The 27,776-nt window shown below is 37.9% G+C and overlaps 2 protein-coding genes across 19 annotated transcripts in view; one reads left to right on the forward strand and one right to left on the reverse strand.

Moving 5' to 3' along the window:
* The window catches only part of mdga2a (MAM domain containing glycosylphosphatidylinositol anchor 2a), a 347,889-nt gene that overhangs the window by 164,368 nt on the left and 155,745 nt on the right, over positions 1-27,776 (forward strand). The window lies entirely within an intron of this gene.
* LOC147839953 (uncharacterized) lies at positions 40-27,234 on the reverse strand. The gene is made up of 2 exons (XM_087290671.1): positions 23,005-27,234; positions 40-147 (listed from the first exon to the last, which is right to left on the reverse strand). The coding sequence occupies exon 1, from the start codon at positions 26,544-26,546 to the stop codon at positions 24,012-24,014; it is 2,535 nt and encodes an 844-aa protein (XP_087146797.1). The 5' UTR covers positions 26,547-27,234; the 3' UTR covers positions 40-147; positions 23,005-24,011.

Raw genomic sequence — 27,776 nt, forward strand, 5'->3', positions numbered from 1 at the left:
AAGTTTATCTCAACTACAAATATTATTCATTCACTCATTCATTCATTTTCTTTTTCAGCTTAGTCCCTTCATTTATCTAGGGTTGCCACAGCAGACTGAACCACTAACTTATCCAGCATATTTTTTACACAGCGGATACCCTTCCAGCTGCAACCCATCATTAGGAAACACTTATACACTCTCATTCACGCACACACACTACACACAATTTAGCTTACCATATTCAACCATAGTGCACTTGTTTGGACTGTGGGGGAAACCTGAGCACTCGAAGTGGTGAGGCGATGCTGAAAGGGGACATCGCTACCCACTGAGCCACCGCGCTGCCACTTCAAAAATTTATTTATAGCATCATAACATACTGTAGCTTTATGAAGATTTATGGAAATGTTGTGATCGTTTGATAAAGACTTTTTGTTACCTTTTACGAAGAAATTAATTAATATATTAAAATATTAACCAAATTAGACCAAAACAAAATTCCAATAAATGTATTAAGAACTGTACTCTTAAAAGCAGAACAATATAAGCCTTTTTAATCATTTGAATATAAAATTTACTTTATGGGTTAATGCTTTTGTGGAGTTATTAAAAATATATATTTCTACTAAATGCAATTTTACCAAACACATTCCTGTAGTGGCGGCACGGTGGCAAGAAGGTTGTGGTTTTGAGTTTCGTCTTGGCCAGGTGACATTTCTGTGTGGAGTTTGTATGTTCTCCCTGTGTTTCCTTTGTGTGTTCAGGTTTTCCCCACAGTCCAAAGAGATGCACTGTAATGTAAGTGAATTGGATGAACTAAAATGGCTGTAGTGTATAAGTGTGTGTATGATTGCCAGATTGTATGGGTGATTCTCAGAACTGGGTTGTGGTTGAATGGGCATCTGCTATGTAAAACATATGCCGAAATAGTAGGTTCATTCTGCTGTGGCAACCCCTGATAAATAAGGGACTAAGCTGAAGGAAAATGAATGAATGAACATTCATAATTAATGTCAAAGCATAACTGGTATTAAACCATTGCTAGAATTTAATGTAGGTCATTAAAAAATTACTCTGACTATGATTTAAAAGCATTTTTGAGCAAAATATGTACAAAATATGACCCTAAATTTAGAGCTCTGACAAACTGAAAAATTTAAATGAAAGTTGTCTCCTGAAAATTGATAAAAAATAAATAATTTATAAAAGGCTAGGTAAAACTATTCAGTTGTTATTTTTTCCATTTTTTTTCTGGCTGATCTGAACCTTGAAAATACTTTATTATAACTTTATGAGTCAGTCTGATGATTTTGACTCACATTTTGACTTGTCTTACAACTGTTAGGTATGTCATTGAATAAAATAAAATGTCAAGCAGTGCATTACTATTTTAAGAGTGAAAATGTACAAACAGAGCAAAAGGGAATATTTGTGTGCATATGCATGTATGTGTGAGAGGTGATAAAGAGAGAGGAAAGCAAAAATGGTCAGGGAAATAAAACCACCCTGGGCTTATCTGAGTCTATAGCCCTCAGTGGACCACCCACACCATCTGCCTGTGCAGCCAGAGCTTTTAAGTCAGATGTAATACTGCTTGGAGGATGCAGAGCCAGGTGTTTGGGCAGGACTGACATCAGGCAAAGTGCAGTAAAGTCAGATATCAAGGACATGCATATTATCTGTCTCTACTGAATCATATTCCTACCAATAAACCATTTCTACCCCTTTGGCAGACTTTCAAAGTTCCCTGCAAAGTTTCGCAAAACCCGTTCAAGCGTGTAAACCTTCATGATGTTATTCCAGCATAGATTTCAGCTTGTAATATCTTCATAAACTGTAGACCACAAATATTAAATATTCTATAAATATATATATATATATATATATATATATATATATATATATATATATATATATATATATATATATATATATATTCTGTATGTGTGTGTGTGTAGGTTTTTCATGGTAATATCTGCTGGAGTCACTGATCAATGCTGTAAAATGTAGGTTTATTAAGGTTGTTATTGTGACTCTCAAAAGTGGGATGAAGTGGAAAAGCAACACAGTGTGACCAACAAAATGTGTGTATTAACTATTATCCAAACAGATTGCTGCTTACTTCACTCTAAAACTTTAAGCAATGAAGTTGGTGCCTCTTTTTTATTGGTGGAAGACTTGTCAGGTGGTATTTGGAATTTTTTATTATAAAATCTGAAATGTAAATAGTTATTACACATTTTTTACGTTACATTAGACAGTCAATGTGGATTTAGGTAGCACTTGTGATTCGATAGAAGTGTTAGTTTTGTCAACAAAAATAAGGGATGAAAAATGTTTGGTGTCAATAGCTTGATACAGAAACTCGACAGGTCCTCTATGCTAGAAACGTGACTAAAAGCTATTAATGCACACTCTCTGAACTGTTCATCTAATGAACAAACATCGCATTATTGTATTCATACCTGTGATGTTTCTATTTGTCAAGTTTTTTTTAAGGTTCAGGAATGTGCCAAACATACAGTTAGTGGCTTTGTAAAATCTTAATTTTAGAGTCATGTTTAATATCACCAATTACAGTTATGTTAAACAATAATATAAAAAAAATAGCCAAAAGTTGTTATTGTTCTCTTCTGTGATGCTGGGACATTCCTGTGATCCAAGTTCTTTACAAAGTGGATTTATTATGAGAAATTTTTCAAGATAATCAGCTTGAGCTGATTGTTCATGAGAAAAATCATTATCATAATTATTTTGGTTAAAATGATCATGGGTATAATTAGGATTGGTTTATATTAGTTCTTTTCCCTCTAAATAATATTGCAAATACACCTGTACATTTTAAAGATGATGAAATTTCATAATTCTCAATCCCGAAATTGAATGGCAAAGTAATCAAAAAGTCCTCACAATTATGGAAACAAATAATAAATTTAATAGATTAATAATAGAATAAAACTTATGTATTAACTTTATTATTTTTAAATTAAAGCAGTAAAAGTCCTTTTTACTTTCACATGCCTTTTCATTCGAAACCCCTTTATGTTCAGTTATTCCATAACAAACGAGTTAATGTGAATATTCACTAATCGCCTCTTTTTGACACATTTTTGCATGTATTTTTTTACCATTTATGTGCACAGCTTGAGCTAAAAGATGACTTTACATGTGTGTGTTCTGCTCATCTTTGAGCCTGAGCGCATGCATAGAACAGCACAAGCTCTCTTTCATGCTTTTAAAACATGAATGAATGAAATACACTTCAATAAATCAAGCATGCCCCATGCTGCAAAAGTAGTGTTACATGATTTCACTGATTTCCACATGAAACTGAGCTTTTGCGGAGGAACGAATGCAGACTGCTTAAAGGTGGTGGGAAATGATGCAATAATCGTTTTATGTCTATTCATGTTTTTTTCACATTTTTTTGTCAAATTAGACCATAATTGAAGACTGAAGAGTCTAAAACTGAATCGTTGTAATAGTGATTAATTTGTTTGGCTTATAATATGTTTGGCACCAACACTTTCGACACACTGTGTCTTTCTATTTCTTTAACAACCATGTCAGAAGACATATTCCACAGTCATATTCTAGGATGATAATGCCAAGATTTATCAGACTCAAATCGTGAAAAAAAAAAAAAAAAGTACATTTTTACACATGAATTGGCCATCAGTTGGCCTCAACCCCATTAAAAGTCTTTGGGATGTGCTGAAGTAGACTTTACAGAGTGGTTTTCCTCAGGGTCAGACAGAAGGTGCTCCAGTTGTCGATATAAGTTCTAAAAATGAATGCAGCTCTAAATGGAAATAACATCACATCAAAGGGCTACACTATTCATTTAAAAAATCACAACCTTACTGTCGAGCAGGTGCGGTCGGTGATCGCAGTTATGGTGAATATATATATGTATGTATGTATATATATATATATATATATATATATATATATATATATATATATATATATATATATATATATATATATATATATATATATATATATATATATTTTTTTTTTTTTCCTAATGGTTTTCAATTGTTTTACAACTTCTCAGTTGTTAAGGGGATTTCTTATGCTTTTGCGGAAGACCAAGGCTGCACAGTAAAAGACCTTTTCACAGTTCTGGGTTTCTCTGCAGCAGATGTTGTCACTGGTGGCGGGTGCAGAGATTACCCCCCCAAACAGTTCAAAGTGCTTTGAGTATCCAAAAAAATATATAAATTATTAATAATTATTATAAATATTTATTAATAATAATTGTTATAAATGACAAATACACAAATATTTTAATGAACATTTCATTAAAAAAATATATATTGTGTGAGACTGATAACAGCACCCACGAGAGAACAATCTATCAAATTAACTTGCCCATTGACACTGTATTAAAAACACCTCGCATACCTTTTTTTGTCATTTAATTCCAAAATTATATAATATAATGTATAGTTTTATAAATGTATGTACATTTAAAAAAAAAAAAGAAAATTTTGTATTTATGAAGTTTAATATTAAACTAATTTCGAGAGGAGTACATGCTCATGATTGACCCATCTGGCCCACATTACCTAATCACTATCCTCCATTCAAGGGATCCCTAGTCACTATATATATCCTTATTTCCTTTCTACAAGTATCTTCGTCTGGAAGAAACCCCCCTCCTCCCCTTTTTCCACCTTTATCCAGAATAGGCGGCATGGTGGCCCAGTGACTAACACTGCTGCCTCACAGCAAGAATACCAATGGCGCCGGGTCCTCGCTGGGCCATCTGGTATTTCTGTGCGGAGTTTGCATGTTTTCTCCGTGTCCTCGTGGGTGTCACCCGGGTTCCCCGGTTTCCTCCCACCGTCCAAATATGCTCTATATTAAAGACAAAAGAAGTCAGAATCTTTTTTCTAAATGTCTTACTCTCAGGAAGTTCACCTTAGCCTCAGCGGTGGGGGAGTTTTGAGATCTCAATCTCCCCTTGCCCTGCGAAAGGGAAGGAGCCCTGGGCCCAAGGATCAAGCACAGGACTTTCTCCCGGGACAGCATGCCAAACATACTATTTATAAATTATGAGCTAAGTGTGAATTCTTGAAATATTGTGATATGAACATCTCTATTTGGAAATCTCTCTTTTTTAAAACAAAAACTCCTGCAACTATATTCAAAGAAACAAAAATATCTGTGTTGGTCTTTTGTCATGACGTTTGCCATAAAGATTCTGCATGTGGAAAGATACAAATGATGAAGCAATTTCATTTTATATTTGACAGTTTCACTTTCATCGCATATCAACAATTAGATTATCCAACGTCCCAAATAATGCTGATACCACACGCAGCAGTGACAAATACCACCATTGCTGTGATAAGAGCATATGGCGTCCAACCAGAAGCGTAAGGTTGGGGTTTGTGCATACATGAAGGGATATAATTACATCCAGCTATTATTTCTTGGATGACAAAATGACACATTTTTCTGCAAGGCCAGTTTTTCTCCCCTCTCACAAGCATTGAATGCGAACCATAATCTAATCATCACTTTTCATGTGGACAGCATGCTGCATCAACGGATTAGCTTCTCTGTAAGCCGTAAGCAGCTTTTCCAAATTTCATTACTGTCCCCCTCATGATCAGGTGTTGTGTTCAAACAGGCCCAGACTCCCTGCGTTTTTGAGGTAGCTTTGATAGCGGTGATGAGAAATCAATGCATTTGTCTCAGTGCAGCAGGAGGAAATTGTGCCGGTTGTTTAGCGTTTGGAGGCGTATCTGCTATTGGCCAGAAGTACTATAGTGCTAAAGTGGAACGTTGAGATTGGAGGCGTAGAAACTGAGACGTGATTGAAATATGGATCTCACAGATATGCATTGCGCTCTGCAAAACTAACTATGAAAGAGGGACATGGCCCCGCTGATCAGAGATAATTTTGCGGTTATACATACGCTTTATCTCACAACCACTGGCATACTTTGTGTGCGCAAACAGATTATTCATGGTAATCTGAACTGTGTTGTATTTTGACAGTTACATTTTTTATCTTACAAAACAGGTGTTTGTTAAAAGAGACAGTTCAATTTTGTAAAAAAATTAATGAAATTATAATACCCAGCCACAGCTATTTACACATCAAAGCCATGTGCATGTCTGCCATTAAGGCATTTTAAAAAATCCCAGATTTTTTCTCAAAAAAAATCTGTTTATCATTTAAAAATATTTGGAGTTGAAGGTTAATAACAAAAAAAGCTGTCATTTAAAGATCAAATTTAACAAGATCTATTTTGACTCCACTCTTCTTGACAGTTCCACGATCACGCTTGAAATGTCAAGGTGATAGAGCTTTTTCAGTAGCAGCTCCAATACTTTGGAATGATCTTCCACTCTCCTTAAGAACATCTCGTACTTTGAGTCATTTCAGAGGTTACTGAAAACACACTTATTTTCTTTAGCTTTTAATCATGTGTCATGAGTTTATGTAATTTGGCTCCTTGTACATTTGCATGTATTATGTGTTTTGTGTGCAGCACTCTAGTACCCATTGTGGTTAGTTGAAAGTGCTCTAAAAATAAATTGAGTTGAGCTGAGTTGAGTTATAATTGCACACCACACTTTTATAATAATAATACAAATTAAACAATTTTTATTCATTCTTTCATTCATTTTCTTTTTGGCTTAGTCCCTTTATTAATCAGGGGTCACCACAGCAGAATGTTTGATGCAACAGATGCAACCTAACACTGGGAAGCATCCATACACTCCTGCGTTCACACATACACCATGGCCAATTTGAGTTTATTCAGTCAACCTATACATCATGTCTTTAGACTTTGGGGGAAACCGGAGCACCCAAAGGAAACCCACGCGAACACAGGAAGAACATGCAAACTCCACACAGAAATGACCCAGCACACACAAACTGACCCAGCCGGGGCTCGAACCAGTGACCTTGTTCCTGTGAGGTGATCGTGCTACCCACTGCGCTATGTGACGCCCTTAAACCATTTTATTCAGTGAAAATAAACTATAGTGAAAGTCAACGCATGATGATTGTTAAAAAGTAAACCTTTTTCAAGATGGTTTATTTTATTAGTTTTTTTTTTCCAATGAACGTGCATTCAGAGGTTTATTCATTTTTATATTGTGTTATATCAGTCTATACTGTATAAATGAGTCACATTAGGCTAGTGGGCTGCACTTTATTGCTTTTATTTGCATTGGGTCACTGAATCTGGTAGATTAGTCTAGTGCACTGAGCAGGTTTTGATGATATTTACAGTAATGAATGTCTTTGCGGCTGGCTCACGTAATTTATCCAGAAACAGCAACGTTGGATTCCAACATTAGACCATTAACAGTGCAATGTGTGGCTCACTGAGAGCCCTGACTTATGCCGTTTTTTTTGGGCAGGTGTGTTTGTTCTTTTTCATTTTAAATTTCTTCCCTGCTTGCTTGCATGTTGTTTGTATGTTCTATGGCAAATGCAGGGGGACTAAAACAACCCAGAGGTGAGTGTCCTGTGTTAGGGTGAAAACCAATTGTCATTCAAACAAATTGATGTCCACGTCACACTTGAGTTATCGCCCAGCCCTAATTAAATGTATGTATAAAAAAAGCGCATTAAATTATTTAAAAGAGTCAACTTGACTGTTTCAAATTACACCTGTAAAAATAAAACATTATCATATGGTAAAAAAAATTATGCTTCATTGCAATTCAGTGCCCATTATTATTATTATTATTATTATTATTATTATTATTATTATTATTATTATTATTATTATTGTAATATTCTGAACTATTAAAAACTGATAAGTGAGTACAATGGTTTGGAGGATAGTGGTAAAGTATAAATGTAGAGTTCATGTGCAAAAACCTCTAAAGGCCATCTGAAATGTTCTCCTAAAATGACCCTTTTTGTCAGCCTCCTATGTTTAAGTTCATTTATTTCACCCTAAAGTCAAAGTAAATAACTTATTTGTCATTATAAAAGTAAAATTACTGAGCCTACACACAGGAGTTGGAGAAAAATGCTAATTTTAGAAGAAAATATCAGATGGCTTTTAGAGGTTTTTGCATCTAAACTCTTCAAATATTACTTATTTGTTTGTCTGTAAACCATTATTACACTGAATTACATTTTAAATGACTGTAAAGCATGGTAAAACGTATGCTTTTTTGTTTTTATTTCTTTCTTTCTTCACACCTGCAGGTTAAAATGTATTTTATAAAAGGAAAAAAAAGCATAATTTGCATTGATAGAAGTCTAAAGTAATAAGTTAAATGAAATAATAATTGTATGTATAATTCACTTGCTTGATGTTAGTTGTATTTTCTCAGAAGTTGGACTATAATATATATAATTGTATATACAATGTCCCTTGTGCTTGATGTGGATCTGAAATCTACTTTATGATGTGTTGAATACTGGGGTGCACTATAGTTTGATATATAGTTGATAATGTTTCACCTTGATAGCAGGCCAGAAATATTGCCTGTCCTAATTGCCCAGTGAAATTATGTCTAATAATACAGTATGGCTTTAGACTAGAAAAAGACAGCCTGAACTGATGGCCTTGCATTGTCTGCTTGTAGAAGTATTGTGCACTCTAATTCACTGTGTTTAATAGGCTTGTTCACTTTAAGATGATGAAAACAAATTTGAAAGGGTATGTATATCCCAAAAGGTTTTATAGCTGAGCTGGCGATGCAATTACAATCACAGCAACACGCTTTGCATCAGAATCATTGCTGTGAGATAGACTTTGAACAAAATGTGCATCCATTTGAGGCCGGCTTTAATCACTTTGAATTAATGTGCAATTTAAAAAAAAGAGTGATGAAAGAGCTGAGATATATATAGGCATAAATATTTGTAGCTCTATTAATGTTTTTTGTCACGTACAATCCTCTGCTATGTAAATGAAGGTGTAGGCAAATGCATATCTTTTTATGATGGAAAAGAGAAAGAAAAAAAGGTTTGGTTCTTCAGAAAGAATTGGAAGATGAGAACATGCTTCAGCACAGGTAGCCTGGGGCTACATGACAAGTTTGACAGCTTTAAATAGATAATGTAAAATCTCATTTATCATTAAGACATCTATTTCGTTTCAGACCAATAGATCAAAGAATGCGGAGAATAAAAAAATGCGCAAGATGAAGCTGAATACAGAGTTTGCCAATCTACCCTGAAAGGTCACCCACTGCGCTGACATGAATCCAGGACTAATTGATTACTATTTCAAAAGCTAAACAAATCAGACTTGTTAAGCTGAAAGCAACTAAGAAGACTGTTGTCAACCAAACTGGTCCACAGAGTTACTGTACGGTTGCCCAGAAGTGCAAAAAAAAAAAAAAAAAAAGCAATAGAACAGAATAACACAGTAGAAACAAGCCACAGCATAATGGAAATGCTCCAGACCACTAGAGGCTCCACAATTACACATTTTATTGTATTTAGATTTTTTTGTTTACAGTTTCTTCTTGCGCCTAATACATTTTAGTAACAGATGGGCTACAAAAGTGTATGCAAACTTTTTAACAATTTTCACTTCCCCCTTTTGGAAATGCTCTTGCTGTTTTTAAAATTCATGTTTCTTGTAAGCTTACTTTTGCTTTTTAAAATCTTTGTTTTCTTTTTTGTTGTGCACTACTTGGTCATTTTACAGATTAAGCAAAGTTAGTCTATGATCTAAACTAAAAAAAGAAAAAAGAAACAAATCATGTGATAGTTTACCCCAAAAATGAATATGTACTCAACATTTTCCCCTGATGAAAGAAAAAGAAAATATTTTGAAAAATATTGTTAACTGGTAGCCATCAACATCTATGGATCAAATACTATGGAAGTCAATGGTTACAGGTTTGCAAAATTGTTCAAAATATATGTTTTTTGTCATCAAATGTTTTTGGGTGGAGCATCTCTTTACAGTTTAAATGAAGTAATAAAGTGATAGTTCACAAAAAAAAGTTTAATTGCTCACCTTTAGGCCATTCAAGACATAATCAAAAAAACAAAACAAACCTACAGTACTCGTATCAGCCTTGGATGTTTGCAGACTAGAAAGGGAGACCTGTTATGTTCGTAGCAGTTGACTCAGAGCTGACTTGCTGGTAAATGACAGAAAAAGGCCCAAGCTGTTCTTTTAAAGAGCATAGCTAGGCATTCTCTGTTATTGACATCATCTTTGCACGACTGTGCATTATAGTTGCATTATAGCAAAAAGCTGCTGATTAAAGAAAATTTGTGCAATGAGAATGTTGGCCTGCTAAAATATATGAACGCCTCTTCTGTTTACATTTAATGTCTAATAAAATAGGAAAAGTAAAAAAATGAAATTAAAGAAACCTAATTAATAATAAATTATATTCATAAAACAACATTTAAACCCGTCATTCAAATGTCTGAAGTGAGTATGTTTTAAGGAAATTAATGGATCTGTTTTAAAAGGAAGTATTACACGGTTAAAAACAGACTGTTTTTGTTTCTTTTTTTAAATGTTTTTTCTATTTATTTACAAAAATTCTGGAAAAATTCCTGGTCTCAGCAAAACAAATTACGATGGACAACATCTTAATTAAACATTTATAATAACTGGCATAAATCAACATCTGATGAAAGAGGCATATTTCTAAATATATTCAATACTAAATTTATTTCCAACTAATATTTTACAAAATCTAACAGTATTACTTTTATATTATTATTATTATTTTGTATTATTATTTATTATTTAACTGTTTGTCTATCAAATAATTGTTATGGCTAATATAATATAATATAATATAATATAATATAATATAATATAATATAATATAAAATAAAGGCTGATTCACCCTGCTTTGAATGAAATTTCTAATTTACTTGATCCTTCTGATCTTGAGGGATTTTTTTTCAGTGAGCATATCTGTAATGTATTGAGGTCTTAGGCCATTTAGTGATCTATAGACAAGTAGTACTTTAAAATCTATTCTGAATGTAACTGGAACCCAGTGCAAAGACTTGAGGACAGGTCTGATGTGCTTGGATTTTCTGAGCTTCAGCTGTCTGACAGCTGTCTGTCTTTTTGGGAAGGCCAGTGAGGAGTCCATTACAGTAATCCACCCTGCTGGTGATGAAATCATGAACAAGTTTTTTCTAAGTCCTCACTGGAAACAAAGCATCTAGTTCTTACAATATTTTTTATCACAAATAACAATAACATACATGTAAATGCAATATCTGTTATGATTTAAAATAAATATTGAAGTTATTTTATTTCAGTTAAATTAAGTTTGTATAATTTTGACTTACACAATTCCTATGTTTTAATGTATCGTATCATTGTATATACAGTCACATTTTATAGTTTTTTGTCACAATTTTTAAACATTTTTTAATATAGCACTCGAGTTTCTGCATTATAACAATAGCCATTCAGTCAACACATCCTTCTGTATTTATCCATAATGATTTTCAAAGTGAGTTAGCAAACATGTGTTGAGTTCATTGTGAGTTGAACTGAACATAAAACTGCAGCTGTGCTGTCGGTGTGAATTTAGCCGTGTGTACTTGCGTGTGATAAAGGTGAAGAAACAGTGGCGTATGGATAGCACAAAACCATTTCGCTTTGTCATGATTCATCCTTGGCTAGAAGTTTTCTCAGTTATCTTTGTTCTTCCTCTTGGAAATATAAGTACGCACTAAGCCTTTTATAGTGATGGATGACAGTCTGTGCGCTCATCGTCAACTGAGCTCCATGGCCTTGGGTGGTGCCTGTGAGCAAGACCCTCCACAATTAGCCATGTTCCCAGCATGATTAATACGAACCATTAGAAATAATCGGATATTTGAAATAGCACTGTCAATTCGGATGTGAATGCGTATATGGGCCTTACAGAATTAGTGCCAGGCTAATGAAAAGTAATGACTCGTTTTGCAGTGCTTATTCAATCGAGCTCTTCTGCAAATGAAGGAGGAAGGAAATTCCATCAGCCCTCGGCCCGGCGGGTTCAGATGATTGCCATCCAGTACAGCCCCTCTCTTCCATTATTAGTCATCAAAATGAGCGCACCATCAAACCACACACCCAAGACCTGCACGCTAATTGTCTTTAAAGGCAGCATGAAACAGAAGTTGCAATAGATGTCTCTCTTCTATCGTGATGCATATCTTTATGAAATGGAATTTTAAACACAAAAAAGTCTAGGGCGGGACTTGATTTTGTCCATTGGGAAATAGAGCTGCACGGATATTCATTAAAAGATTGTGATCTCTGTTCAAACCCCCATGTAATAATATTCATATGACAATGATTTGTCTATGTCTATTAAACCAAGTCAAGTATGATCACAGCGCAGGCTCTGACACAAAGAAAGCAGTTGACATATGAAACAGTACAGTTTTTTGACTTTTCAGAAAAAAATTCATTATCACTTAAAGAACTGTATAATTACTTAGTATATTTGTACTGTATATACACTGGCCATACAATAAAATGTCACCACCTGGTAAGAGCCTCCCATTGGATAAATATTCCATAGATCAGTGGTTCTCAAACTGTGGTACGTGTACCACTAGTGGTACGCGGGCTTCTTTCTAGTGGTACGCGGAGGAATGAAATATGGCATGTACATGCTACATATATTTCAAAATTTATAAATAAATGATGTATATAGTATGCCATATATGACATATAACTTATATTTCTGAGGTAATTTGCCACATTTTTTTTAACTGTGCAGAGTTGTAGCTGCTTTACTGGGCCTACTATACTGCTGTATTTCAATACTGCTCATTTTGGTGGTAGTTTGAGAGACAATTTTTTTTCTGAGGTGGTACTTAATGAAAAAAATTTGAGAACCACTGCCATAGATGATTATGTTTCTGCTGGTAACAAGTTATTTAACCCTTACTGTTGCAGAGAGTAGCTTCTATTTCTTAAACAACCATGTCGGAAAAAGCACCTCATGGATGTTCTAAATAATGACATCCATCAAGCTAAAAAAACATTCAAGGAGATTGCTGACACTAACAAAATTGGGTTACGAACTGTCCAATGCATTATTAAAAACTGGAAAGATAGCTTTAAGCCATCATCTTTGAGAAAGAAATGTTGTCTGAATAAAATGTTGAGGAATCAGGATTATCCTGTTTCAGAGTGATGGGCATGTCAGGGTAAGAAGAGAGATGGGTGAAGTGATGGTCCCATTAAGCATAGTTCCTGCCATACCAGCCTGTGGTGGTAGTGCTGTTATATGGGATGCTGCAACTGGTCACATATAGACCCAGCAAGGTTATGAGCACAGAGAATGAGGTCAGCTCACTACCTAAAATTTGCTGATTGACTAGGTTATTCCACTAATGGATTTATTGGATATTTCAAAATATAGGCTGGATTCATTGGGCTCAATTTGTGAAAGAGGTTCAGGCAACATAATTTTTTCCACAGAGTTCAGACCTTAATCCTATTTAGAACCCTTGGGATGGGCTGGAGAAGAATTTGTAGGGAAGTCATTAAACAGTTTATTCATGAAATTCATATTAAAAGAGTCATACACTGGTGTCTTTAGTGAAATAATTGAATCAATATGCTTTTTAAAACATTCATATACATGTACTAATAACATTTAAAATGATCAATAACATTTTTTTTTATTAAGTAAATGAGAATACAAAAATACAAGAATTGTCAATTTTGTCATTAATCCCACCTTAATCAAATGAAAACAAAACCAGAAGTTGGAAAAAAAAATGGTGTGTTGTAGTTTTGTCCTCCTGCATGTGTCTCACTCCCCCCTGGGCTGTGAAATGCTGTACATTGTATGTGTAAGTGGGTTGCCAGGTTGGCTGAGGGTTAATCCGCATGGCTGGAGAGCAGAGAGACCCGGGCAGCAGCAGTTGTCCTAGCATGTGTATCAAAGTGATAAGCTCAGTTCACCCAACAGCTCACTCCACCCAGTAGGGTTATTATCCTCCTCTGCCCGTGTCTGATTAGAGTGATTGAGCAAAACGGATCTGTAGTGTAAAAAAAGGATTAATGTTTGCAAATAGGCACGGTATTGCTGCACACCGCTGACATTTAAATACACTATTTATTGTGATAAGTACTGGATGTTGACACACATCGACTTTGTTCACACCTGTATACATTTTTTGTTGGTCCTATCACAAAATGTTTGTACATTTTAACTATTACTTTACTTTTTTTATTGTGTATATGCATGCCCCCTCAAATATAAGCCGCTTCAAGAGCACACAGATATTCTTGTGCACTCTCAAATAAACGCTGCTGAAGTGTGATTCAGTGCGTTTATGTAACGAGTATGTCTCCAGCAATTATTAGATTTGCTAGGAATATTTATAAATGTCTCCAATACCTACAAAGCGGTATTAATGCGTCATGAAGTAAAAAAGAAATGGCTAAGTTATACATCGTGTTTGCTGGCCTCACGCATCACGCACCTGTCAGGCAGCCAGTCAGTCAGCACATAACCTTGAAGGATTATACTAATGACGCACAGCACAACTACGTTTTCAGAAAAGTTTGTTCTGTAATAATTTACTTACCCTTTAATACGTTTTGGTGCGATTATCACCCACTATTAAAAAATTTTCATGTTTTGAATGAGAGGCTGTATTGTAGAAGTGGCGGGATGAATTTTGGCATGGCGCCCCACCATATAAGAATGAATTTAGCGGAAACCATGTATTATTGTCACCGACTCGGTCCCAGTCATTCCCCTCGCTGGCCAGCAGAGGTCACCATCTCCGGACTTCTAACCATTACGTCATCCATTCACCCTGATTCCAGCACACCTGTTCTCCATTCCACTAATGACCCACGTACCACATATAAGCAGCTCTCACACACACTACTGTGCGAAGTCTTGTTTAGCCCCGGCCAGCATTTCTGAGCGTTCTATCCTGCCTGATCTCCCGTTTACTACTACAGCCCGTTTCCCGACTCTGCTCTGTCTTCTGCCTGCCCTCGACCAAAGCCTGTTTCCTCGGACTCTGATTCTCGCCGCCTGCCCCTGACCAAAGCCTGTTACACGGACTCTGAATCACGCTGCCTGCCTCTGACCCAAGCCTGGTAATCACACTGTGTCTGTCATCTGCTACTTCCTCTTTGATGTGTATGTTGTATGTCCGCACAGCCGTGCGAGTTGTTGATGTTTAAGTGTGACTTAATAAATACTGCAAAATGGATCCCTCCGTGTCAGTCTCCCCGTTACAATTATATTATATTATATTATATTATATTATATTATATTATATTATATTATATTATATTATATTATATTTTATTATATTTTATTATATTTTATTATATTATAATATATTATATTATATTATATTATATTATATTATATTATAATATATTATATTATATTATATTATATTATATTATATTATATTATATTATATTATATTATTATGTTATATTATATTATATTATATTATATCATACCATATTATATTATTATATTATATTTTATTATATTATATTATATTATATTATATTATATTATATTATTATATTTTATTACATTATATTATATTATATTATATTATATCATACCATATTATATTATTATATTATATTTTATTATATTATATTATATTATTATATTATATTTTATTGCATTATATTATATTATATTATATTATATTATATTATATTATATTATATTATATTATATTATATTATATCATACCATATTATATTATTATATTATATATCCCAGAGATGGGTTGCGACTGGGAAGGCATCCGCTGCTTAAAAACGTGCTGGATAAGTTAGCGGTTCATTCCGCTGTGACAACCCCGCAATAATAAAGGGACCAAGCCGAAAAGAAAATTAATGAATGAACATTATATTATATTATATTATATTATATTATATTATATTATATTATATTATATTATATTATATTATATTATATTATATTACTTTTTTTTATTATTATATATTATTATATTATAATATATTATATTAAATTATATTATATTATAATATATTTTGTTATATTTTATTATATTATATTATATTATATTATATTATATTATATTATATTATATTATATTATATTATATCATACCATACCATATTATATTATATTATATTATATTATATTATATTATATTATATTATATTATATTATATTATATTATATTATATCATATTATATTATATTATGTTATATTATATTATATTATATTATTTTATTACATTATATTATATTATATCATACCATATTATATTATTATATCATATATCCCAGAGATTGGTTGCGACTGGGAAGGCATCCGCTGCTTAAAAACGTGCTGGATAAGTTAGCGGTTCATTCCGCTGTGACAACCCCGCAATAATAAAGCGACCAAGCCGAAAAGAAAATTAATGAATGAATATTATATTATATTATATTATATTATATTATATTATATTATATTATATTATATTGACTGATATAAATATGTTTATATTCATATATTCACTATTTTTACATATTTATTTTTAAAAAACAAATTACTAGGATATTTGCGTAATTATCCAACAAATGTGAACATGTTACATTTTAAAACTTATTTATGAATTTTTATACCTGTGTTTTTTATTTGAAAGTACATGCATTTTTAGGTGTACATAATAAAGTAGTTGCTTTGCCTGAAAATAAAAGTATGTCAAAGATCCAATTTAAGATTTCTCCAACCCATAATAAACAAATGTGTCTGCAGTAGAGGAATAAAGTCTCTCAGACAGCCTTTATGTCTGTTTCCATCATTGTTGGATGCAGCAATTGAGAATGGCTTTCCATCAGTGTTCATTACAGTGTTTATTCCCATAACAATGACTTTAAATTTAAATGTGTTCTGCTACACCCTATGGTATATTCATTTTGGGATCGTGAACAGAAAGCAAATGGAAAATAACTAGCAATTTCCATCATATTACACAGTAGGACTGGTCTTAACATTTTTTATTATGTTTGCTATTACACAATGTTTATTCTTGCTCTAAAGTGACTTGAAAAGATTTTCCCATTCATTTCAACCAAACAATCACTGAGAACATAATAAAACATCATTTAATTTTTATTCATTTAACTTCTGATGAAACATTTAAATAAGAAAGTTGTCATTTAGAACATACTGTAAAATGACAGTTAGCCAAAATAGCAAAGATGCCATTTTATTTCTGACATTTATATGTTCCTTTTAGACCAATTGTTCATTAATATTATGAAAACCATATTTTTTTTTTTAAGTGGTCTCTTTTGTTCCATGACCAGACATGTATTAAAAGAACAAGACCGAAATTAGTGATACGTTACGGAAACAATCTTTAATAACCAAGAAAGACACATTACAGTAATGCAAAAAAATACAATCCAAATACAACTTGCATATTCAATGTACATTAAATATTCCATTGAAATCACCTTGTGTATCCATGTATCACCTTATGTATTATTTGTTGGAGACTCCACAAATTCATTTAACTGATATCAACCTTTTTATTATAAGGGATTGTGCTATTTATTCTCACCAGTTTTATGGAAAAAAACAAAATTATTATGAACTGACCACCTTTAATCATTCCAAAACAGTTTCTTAATTGTATCAAGTATAATAAATTTATTTCCCAGAGATTGGTTGCGGCTGGAAGGGCATCCACTGCGTAAAAACTTGCTGGATAAGTTGGCGGTTCATTCCGCTGTGGCGACCCCAGATTAATAAAGGGATTAAGCCGACAAGAAAATGAATGAATGAATGAATAATAAATTAATGTTGCTAATAGGGATGCACGATATTGGAAAAATCTGACTGTGATGTTTTTTTTTTTCTGCGATATATATTACAATATGATTGCCAGATGACTTAAATAGCTCTATTTGGTAAGAATTCAGGTACAGAAATAGAATAATCAAATGTAAAGTAACACTACATACAGCATCTTCATTGTATAAATAATTAAATAAAATTCCTTGTGCCCAAATGCTTTAAACTCTCTTGATATGCTCTAACAGTCACAAGAAACATGTTAATGATAAAAATTTGCACCATCATGGTAAAAATCTCCAATGACTCCATGTTCTGAACTGTGGCTATTGGTCAAATATAGCCTCAATTTAACATTGCAGACCCTGCGATGTGACTATTGTGGATGCCCACATTGCAATATCACCAAAGCCACCCTTTTAATAAAATTAAGAAGTAACTTGTCCTTGTACTCTAGTTTTTCCAGACAAAACCACCGAAATGAATATGAATTGACCACCTTTAATCAGGCCAAAAGCGTTTCTTAATTGTATCAAGCAGGGATCATAAATCTTTGTTCCTCTCAGAGGGACCGAAGGCACTTAAGCATTTCTTTATTTATTTTTTTTATTTTCCAATGCAGCTGATATTACAGTTGAAATCAAAGCTTGTTTGATTGGAAGGACATCCAAAAGTGCTTCAATTTCCCTCGCAGGGTCGACTGCGATACCGACTCAAACTCCAATCGGCCTCCAGAGTGGATGAGGCAATCAAACAGCCGCCGCTTTGATTGATCTGGCCGGGAAAACTCCAGCTCTGATACTAATAGCATTCCAGGAAATTAAAGCCAGGCCTCGGCTTTATTTATTTTATGGAATATGTACTCACATTCTCTTGGCGGTGCTAGACTTGACGTGTAATATGATGACATGAGATTGGAGTGTTGATTTGTTGTTGTGAATGTGGCTTCTGTTGATACATGATCTAATGTGAGGGTTTGTGGTTACGGCTGAGGAAACATTGGACTGAATTAGGAAGTGATAAGTGATTAATGAATAAATCTGATGCCTTGGGGGATGGAATTGATTTTTTTATTATTGTGAATCATTTTCATGAAGTGGACGAAACATGTATTATATTATATTATATTATATTATATTATATTATATTATATTATATTATATTATATTATTCATACATTTTCATTTTGGCTTAGTCCCTTTATAAATCTGGGGTCGCCACAGAGGAATGAACCACCAACTTATCCAGCATATGTTTTACGCATCGGATGCCCTTCCAGCTGCAACCCATAACTGGGAAACATCCATACACACTCATTTACCCACACTATGGACAATTTTAGCTTACCCAATTCACCTGTGTCACCACATGTCTTTGGACTAGTGGGGGAAACCGGAGCACCTGGAGGAAACCAATGCAAACACAGGGATTACATGCAAACTCCACACAAAAATGTTAACTGACCCAGCCAAGGCTCAAACCAGGGTCTTTCTTGCTGTGAGACGATCGTGCCACTCACTGCGCCACCATGCAGTCATATATTATATTATATTATATTATATTACATGACATGACATGACATGACATGACATGACATTACATTACATTACATTACATTACATTACATTACATTATATTATATTATATTACATTACATTATCGTTCTATAAAAAAAAAAGAGATTTTATTATGATTCTTAATTAGGGATGCAACGATTAACCCATTTTACTATTAGCTGCGCTTTAATTCGTCATGGTTAATTAATCGTACAGACTTCTCAACACTGCATTTGTGCACAGAACAAAACTGCTGTAACTAAACAAAGTTACGACAACTGTGTGCTATTTAAAGTTCCGAGCTTGTGCACTAAGAATTTACACTAAGGGCTGTTCACATATTGTGTCTTTTGCACATGCAAGTTCCTTATTTCCAATGGAGGTGCGTGGCTTATGAACAGATGTGAAAATGCCATGAGCGTACTGTGGGTCATGTGACAAGAACTGATCAGCTATATACTTTGTATGAATATACACGTTTCTACTCCAAAGAGAAAAAAAAATACAAAATTTTTAATACCCAACAATTTTGTAATGTAGTTGATCAAAAGTGCCTTTCAGGCAGAGGTTTAGCAGCCTTTGACTACATTTGTTTTCTTTAAAAGGAAAATACTTAGCTAATATGTAGCTTAGATTTACATTGGACAAATATATATTTTTTATTTATTCCTATTTTCATTTATTATTTATTCATTTTTCTGTCATTTATTTGCAGTGTAAAGTTATTGCTTATGTTTAAATGCAATAAACATTTTTTCACTTACTTTTAAGTCTAAAGAGAAATGGACTATTGCTTGTTTTTAATGTTGTTTAGTGTCGCATTCATTGCTTACTGCAGCAGCTATAAATAACACTTTAAAATAGATGTTGTTTTCGTGGGATTTCTAAACTAGTAATGTTTTTAAATGAATGAATTCATAGTAATCATGATAATAGTGAAATTCTAATTTTTTTTTAGACTGTAATCATACAATGTAAATCTGTAATTGTTGCATCCTTATTCTTAATTGATACAATCATGTTGTTTTTACATAATTATAATTATATATTATATAAAAACATATCAAATAAAGCATATTTTAGTTCTTCCATTAATACTAGATCAATTATATTTATATAACATATTTTAATTTGAATTAAACAGCTGATAAACAGATAATTCAATTTGTATGGCTTATTAAATCAATGTCAGAGTTTTGATTCCTTTTACCACACCACCATGTTTTTTTCTCCTTTTAACATGGTGAAATAACGAACAGGAAATGACATCATTTTTGTGTTCAGAGGGGCTAAGCTGGCAAGTTCCACTCTCATCTAACATTCATAATTTGTTTGTTATTTCATGCTTGACTGGGTTCATAACTCATGTCACAAAATAGACAGAAAAATCTTTATTTAATGTTTCCTCTATTTGAGAAATGTTGTCATATTGTTGTCTCTTGAATGCTAATGATCTGAGGACATACAGCCTAACCTTGAAAACAGGAAGAACAGCAGCCATTTTTTCATTTGGAACATCCCAAATCCTCACAAGCCAAGAATATGCTAATATTCTTTTTTAGTCATTTATCTCAAATTAGCACAATGCAATATAAAATCTGTGTTAAAACCATTTCTGCAAACAATTACTCTGGTATCCTACTAAACATATGTTAGGAGTGTATTTATGTTGACACTTATATGGAATATAAGCAAGTAATTATATGCCTCAACGGGCTTTAGATGATCTGTTCATAATGGTTATGTCATTCATATAATTCCCTATCACAGTTATAGGTGCTGTCACATAACTCATATAAATATATAAGATAATCCTCTCTACATATGCAACCCACTCACTTTCATATGGCTTAGTTCTTGAATTACCACAGCAAAATGAACCTCCAATTACTCTGGTATGTTTTTTGTGCTGTGAATTTCTTTCCACAACCCAGCACTGAGGGTACACTAACTCACTTGGGAATATCCAGTGCTGGAAAACTGCCATACATTCCCTCATTATCACATGCATACATAATTACCATTTTTTAGTTTATCCAATTCACCTATGTTTTTGTAATGTGAATATATTTGTAATAATATATATTAAAGTACACCAAAAAATGGTTTCTGGACACATTGGGAAATCTCTTCTTGGTTGCCAATGTAACAGGCAAAAATTACATCTCTATTTGTATAGATGCTCATATTTGTGTAGTTATACATAAGATATTGGATAATGAAACGTCTGGTTTAAGTCCACATGAATTCATTCTGGGTGGTACACTTCTTTGGGGCTTCTTCACACCGTAAATCTCCTGGATGTGGGAAAGACCGTGAAGTTGAACTCATCAGGGAACTATACATGTATAACCTTGTCCACATCCCAAGATTTTCGCTGCTGGTACCATTGAAACAGACCTTTGACACTGGCATGAGTGTCCAAAGGTTTGTCTATAGCGACCTGGCCATGTATATTGACCCTATAGAGTTCCTGATGAACAAATTTGATGGAAACAGGAGAATTTAGGTGCACATTTAATTCTACAGTGAGTTGGGCTGCTGCTGTTTTATGGTTTTTTTTTTTTTTTTTTGGAGACAATTCAGGTTAACACCCTTTCAGACAGCCTCTTCTTGCATCCACACTTACTCCTGTTGGATGTACTTTGTCCTTCTTAGTGGTATGCTGACATTACCCTGGATACCGTGGCTCTTGATTCCAGCAAAAAGATTTGCTGCCTTGGTCACTGGTGTGCCAGTGAGATGCGTAACAACAATATGTCTTCTTTTAAAATCTAATATGTCTACCGAAATGTTGTGTGCATAGCAATTTTTTAAAGCAAAACTGTGCTAATTATGCCTTCACACTCTGCTCCTACTGGTGGAATATGTAATCGGTGAAGAGTAGCCACCAAGGTGGTCAAATATAGCCAGGAAGTCCAGTGTTACATTGTCCAGCCCCTGTATTATCTTACACTAAACTATTTTTAAATGCAATATTTTAAATATAGTTATGTTTTGATTTGCAATAATAGATTCTTGAAATCTCTCTCCACATTTTTTGTATGGTTGAAAATGTAATTTTCTGACCATAAAGCACGTTTTGAATTGTATTTTGGTATATAAAGTTTGAAATGTAATGATTTCACAACGATCTTTTATTGAACCTACCAGTTTAAAAATATACTTCCAGTATGTCAAATATATTTTATCTTGAAAAAAAACTTATTTTCGCTGTATGGGAAGTGGCCTGTAGTCTACAGGAATGATCCAGATGTCGTAATGCAGACGTCAGACAGCACTCGAAGCCTCCTCTGTAATCAATAATAATCCCGGATGCACCTCCTGCACGTCCCGTTGAGGCTTGCGCAGTGATGTCTGCTTCATTGAGCCTTGACGTCATATGGAAGGACATTAGCACAGTCATATGGCAGGTTGTGAGGAAGACACTGATTTTCTAAAAATAGCCGGTGTGAAACTAGGCCAGGGTGCAGAGCAGGCAGCTGGCACACCGGAACAGAATACTTTCGTCTGTTTTTTTATTTATTTATTTATTTATTGCCTTTTGTTTCAGCATCCAGGAGGAGACCTTGCAACATAATGCATTTCAGCAGTGTTTCCTGTCATCAGCCAAACCCTCAGCAGTAGCCCAGTGTGCACTATTAGATCTTTGAGATGTCTTCATTCCAAGTGGTGTCGGCCCCAATTACTCCTGTGTGCTCGCTGGAGTTGGGGAACTGCTGGGAAACGTTCGAGGTTACAGAAGTAACCCTTCGTTCCCCGAGGAGGGGAACGGAAGTGCCATGAATGGGAGGATTCGGATCAGAAGCCGCTTATCTGGAGAGTATTGAACGGGCCAATGAATGAAATTAATTGGCAGCGTAAGCTTGCGCAGGTGTGCGACATCTGCAATCATCTCAGCATATAAGCACACCTGAAGCCAGCAGACGCCATCCTTTTAAGCTGAAGAGACTTTCAAACAGCTAAGGGACAGTCATTATGGCGACGGAATATGGCACTTCCGTTCCCCTCCTCGGGGAACGAAGGGTTACTTCTGTAACCTCGAACGTTCCCCTTCGGTTGGGGAACTTCAGTGCCATGAATGGGAGAATATGGAAAGCGCCATAATGACTGCACCTTACCAACACCCCCGATGAGGAGATAGTCAAGCAAGCGTGACGCACCCACATCATGGGGGGCGCGGTCCTCCAACGTGTCCCTGGCCCTAATTTATCCTACTTCAACAGAAGTTTTACGGATTTAGATATATTTTTTGGGAAGTCGTGAGCATCTAGATAATTCTAGGAAATACGACAGTACGTTGGGAAGCGTGCAATCCCGATAGGGAGGACGCTGCGGAGGCCATCCGTTACCCAAGGGGGGGATAGATGGCAGAATTTACCTATGGACTAGCCCTAAAAAGGGGGAGTACGCATAGCAAAGAGTGGTTAGCGGAGAGGGAAGACACGGGTCCGCCCAGGGGGGGGACTTAACCGTGGCGGAATAAGCATATGGGATCGCCTAGTGGGGATCACGCATAGCAGGCACCTATACCCAAAACGCGGGCTGACCAGCGGGCAGACCTACAACGTAGTGGGCCAGCAAGTGACTCCTCCGCTGAGTCAGTGCTGGGGGCCACGGAGGAATCTGCAGGGCTCACCTGACGGGGAACTTTACTGACAGATAAAAAAGGCGCACGTACCTCCGTGTTAGGGAGAATGGCGCAGCAAGCGTGTTTCAACACCCTACCGAGTTGTCTCCTCAATCACCAAAGGGTTACCTAATACCCTTGAGGAAACCGGCTCCACTCGCAGATTGTAAAACCTTGCAAATGTGTTGGGTGTCGCCCAGCCCGCAGCTCTACAGATGTCTGTTAGAGAGGCGCCGCGTGCATGCGCCCAAGAGGATGCAACGCTCCGAGTGGAGTGTGCACGTACTCCCGGGGGACACGGCTGACCTCGACTCGAATAAGCGAGTGAAATGGCATCCACAATCCAGTGGGATAATCTTTGTTTCGATACGGCACTTCCCTGCTGCTGACCGCCATAACAGACAAAGAGCTGCTCAGATGATCTAAAATTCTGAGTACGGTCCACATAAATGCGCAGAGCGCGAACTGGACAAAGTAAAGAAAGGGCTGGGTCTGCCTCCTCCGGGGGCAGCGCTTGCAGGTTCACTACCTGATCTCTAAAGGGGGTGGTAGGAACCTTGGGCACATAACCGGGGCGGGGTCTCAGGATAACGTGAGAGTAATCCGGCCCGAATTCCAGGCACGAGTCACTGACCGAAAATGCCTCCAGGTCCCCGACCCTCTTGATGGAGGCCAACGCAACCAGCAGAGCTGTCTTCAGGGACAGAAATCTTAGAGATACTGATTCGAGTGGCTCAAAGGGATCGGATCGCAGACTCGTGAGAACGAGGGCGAGATCCCAAGAGGGCATGAGAGGGGGGCGAGATGGATTAATTCGCCTAGCACCCCTAAGGAACTGGATGACCAGGTTATGCTTTCCCACGGTGCCGCCAGCTACCGCGCTATGATAAGCGGAGATGGCGGCCACGTAAACCTTGAGAGTGGAGGGCGACAGCCTGCTGTCCAACTTCTCTTGAAGGAAAGAGAGCACAACACTAATCTGGCAATTTCGGGGGTCTTCTCTGCGAGAGACGCACCATTCAGTGAATAGACTCCACTTCAGGGCGTAGGCGCGCCTCGTGGAGGGGGCTCTAGCCTGAGTGATGGTATTAACCACCGCAGTCGGTAGGTTACCTAAGTCTTCCTCGCGTCTAGGGACCACACGTGGAGGTTCCAAAGATCGGGGCGAGGGTGCCAGATGGTGCCCTGTCCCTGAGAGAGTAGGTCCTCTCTCAAAGGGATCCGCCAGGGGAGGGCCGTCGCGAGGAGTGAGAGCTCTGATATCCAGGTCCGGTTGGGCCAAAGGGGCGCAACTAGCAGAACCTGTTCCTCGTCCTCCCTGACCTTGCACAGAAACTGCGCGAGCAGGCTCACTGGGGGAAACGCATACTTGCGCATGCCCCGAGGCCAGCTGTGGGCCAGTGCATCCGTGCCGAGAGAGCCCTCGGTCAGGGAAAAAAACAACTGGCAGTGAGCGTTCTCGGGGGAAGCAAACAGATCGATCTGGGCCTCCCCGAATCGCGCCCATATCAGCTGAACAGACTCGGGGTGGAGTCTCCATTCTCCAGGGCGTAACAGCTGTCGTGAGAGCGCATCGGCTGCACGATTGAGCGTGCCTGGGACGTGAATGGCGCGCAGCGATTTCAGCCGCGGGTGACTCCAGAGGAGCAGACGGCGGGCGAGCTGAGACATGCGGCGAGAGCGCATACCCCCCATGCGGTTGATATACGCCGCCGCCGCCGTACTGTCCGTCCTGACCAGCACGTGTTGCCGCTCCAGCACCGGTAAAAAGCGGTGGAGAGCGAGGAACACTGCCAACAGCTCTAGGCGATTGATATGCCAATGCAGCTGGGCACCCTTCCAGAGGCCCGCAGCCGCATGCCCGCGACACACGGCCCCCCAACCCGTGTTGGAAGCGTCTGTTGAAACAACAACATGGCTGGACGCCTGTCCTAGAGGCACACCGGCCTGTAGGAACGAGGGGTCGTTCCAAGGGCTGAGGGCGCGGCGACACAGCGCAGTAACCGAGACCCGGTGTGTGCCCGCGTGCCATGCGCGTCTGGGGACCCGATCGTGAAGCCAGTGCTGAAGTGGTCTCATATGGAGCAACCCGAGCGGCGTGACGGCGGCTGCGGATGCCATATGCCCCAGGAGCCTCTGAAAGAACTTCAGTGGGACCACTAGTTTGCTGTCGAGCTCCCTCAGACAGTTCAGCAACAGGCGAGCGCGTTCCTCGGAGAGGTGCGCTACCATGGTGATCGAGTCCAGCTCCATCCCGAGAAAAGAAATCCTCTGCACGGGGGCGAGTTTGCTCTTTTCTCGGTTGACCTGAAGCCCCAGTAGGCGGAGATGCCGAAGCACCTCGTCCCTGTGCATAATCAATTGCTCCCGCGAGTGGGCTAAAATCAGCCAGTCGTCGAGATAATTGAGTATGCGAATGCCCGCGAGCCGAAGGGGCGCTAGGGCACCCTCCGCGAGTTTGGTGAAGACCCGCGGAGACAGAGAGAGCCCGAAGGGGAGGACCTTGTACTGCCACGCTCGACCCTCGAACGCAAACCGCAGAAATTGGCGGTGGCGTGGAAGAATGGAGACATGGAAATACGCGTCCTTCAGGTCTATGGCTGCAAACCAATCCCGAGGACGAACGCATTGGAGAATGCGCCTCTGCGTGAGCATTCTGAACGGCAGCTTGTGCAGACAGCGGTTCAAAACGCGCAGATCTAGGATTGGCCGTGACCCACCGCTCTTTTTGGGTACGATGAAGTATGGGCTGTAAAACCCACTCTCCATCTCGGCTGGAGGAACCGGCTCGATTGCACCCTTCGCCAGGAGGGCAGCAATCTCCTCTCGCAAGACAGGGGCGGACAGGGGGTTGACCCTGGAGAAATACACGCCCGTAAACTTGGGGGGCCGTTTCGCGAACTGAATCGCGTAACCGAGTCTGATTGTGCGTATGAGCCACCGCGAGGGGCTGGCCCGCGCTAACCAGGCAGGCAGAGCCCTCGCTAATGGAGTCATCGCTACAATCGCTGACGTACCAGCGGTGGGGCAGCGCGGAGTGGGTGTGCTGATCCGGGAAGCACGAGGGTCCCGCGGAAAAGCTGGAGGAGAGCGATTCGCTCTGGCTCCGCACCCTGACTCCGGAGAGTGGGCTGGAGGGCTGAGGGAAGGGAGACCGTCCCCCCAGCGCTCGTGAGCCACTGGCGAAGCACGTAGAGTCTGCGAGCCGGAAGGCAGCGCGTCCCGGACTGGCAGAACTCGTGCAGTCACATCCGGGGAAGGGAAAAAGTGCTCTTTTACTGATGTTTTGGTGGCACTGAAAAGTACCGTTGTTATCGGGGCCCCGCCCTCCAGCGGGGAAAGAGCAAGTTTCCTCTTCTCCGGATGGCCTGTCTCAGGGACGCTTCGCGGTCCGTTTACCGGACTTAACGGCGCCCTGGGCAGGAGGGGCTGCCTGCTTTCGAGGTGAACGCCGCGCCCGCTTGGCCGGAGGCGCAGGCGGGGGCGGGGCAGCACTCGTTGGCGGGCGCCCTCGGCGAGGAACAGCGGAGGTGGATGGCTCGGCGGGCGGAGCGGGCTTACGGCCACGCCGATAGATGACATTGCCCATCGCATCCGACTGCTCTTTCACCGCCTTGAATTCCTGGGTGAATTCACCGACGGTGTCGCCGAACAGGCCAGCCTGGGATATGGGCGAGTCAAGAAAGCGAACTTTGTCAACGTCGCGCATATCGGCCAGGTTTAGCCAGAGGTGGCGTTCCTGAACCACAAGTGTGGACATCGTCCTCCCCAGCGCACACGCGGCGGACTTAGTAGTCCGAAGAGCATAGTCGGTCGCGGTGCGCAGCTCATGTAATAAGCTTGGGTTGGACCCGCCCTC

This window comes from Danio rerio, chromosome 17 (assembly GCF_052040795.2).
Source record: "Danio rerio strain M-AB ecotype USA chromosome 17, GRCz13ab, whole genome shotgun sequence".
NCBI lineage: Eukaryota > Metazoa > Chordata > Actinopteri > Cypriniformes > Danionidae > Danio > Danio rerio.

Bases quoted from the DNA above. Each gene is read 5' to 3' on its own strand.
- LOC147839953 (XM_087290671.1), bottom strand. From the start codon at position 26,546: ATGCGTTCGTCCTCGGGATTGGTTTGCAGCCATAGACCTGAAGGACGC.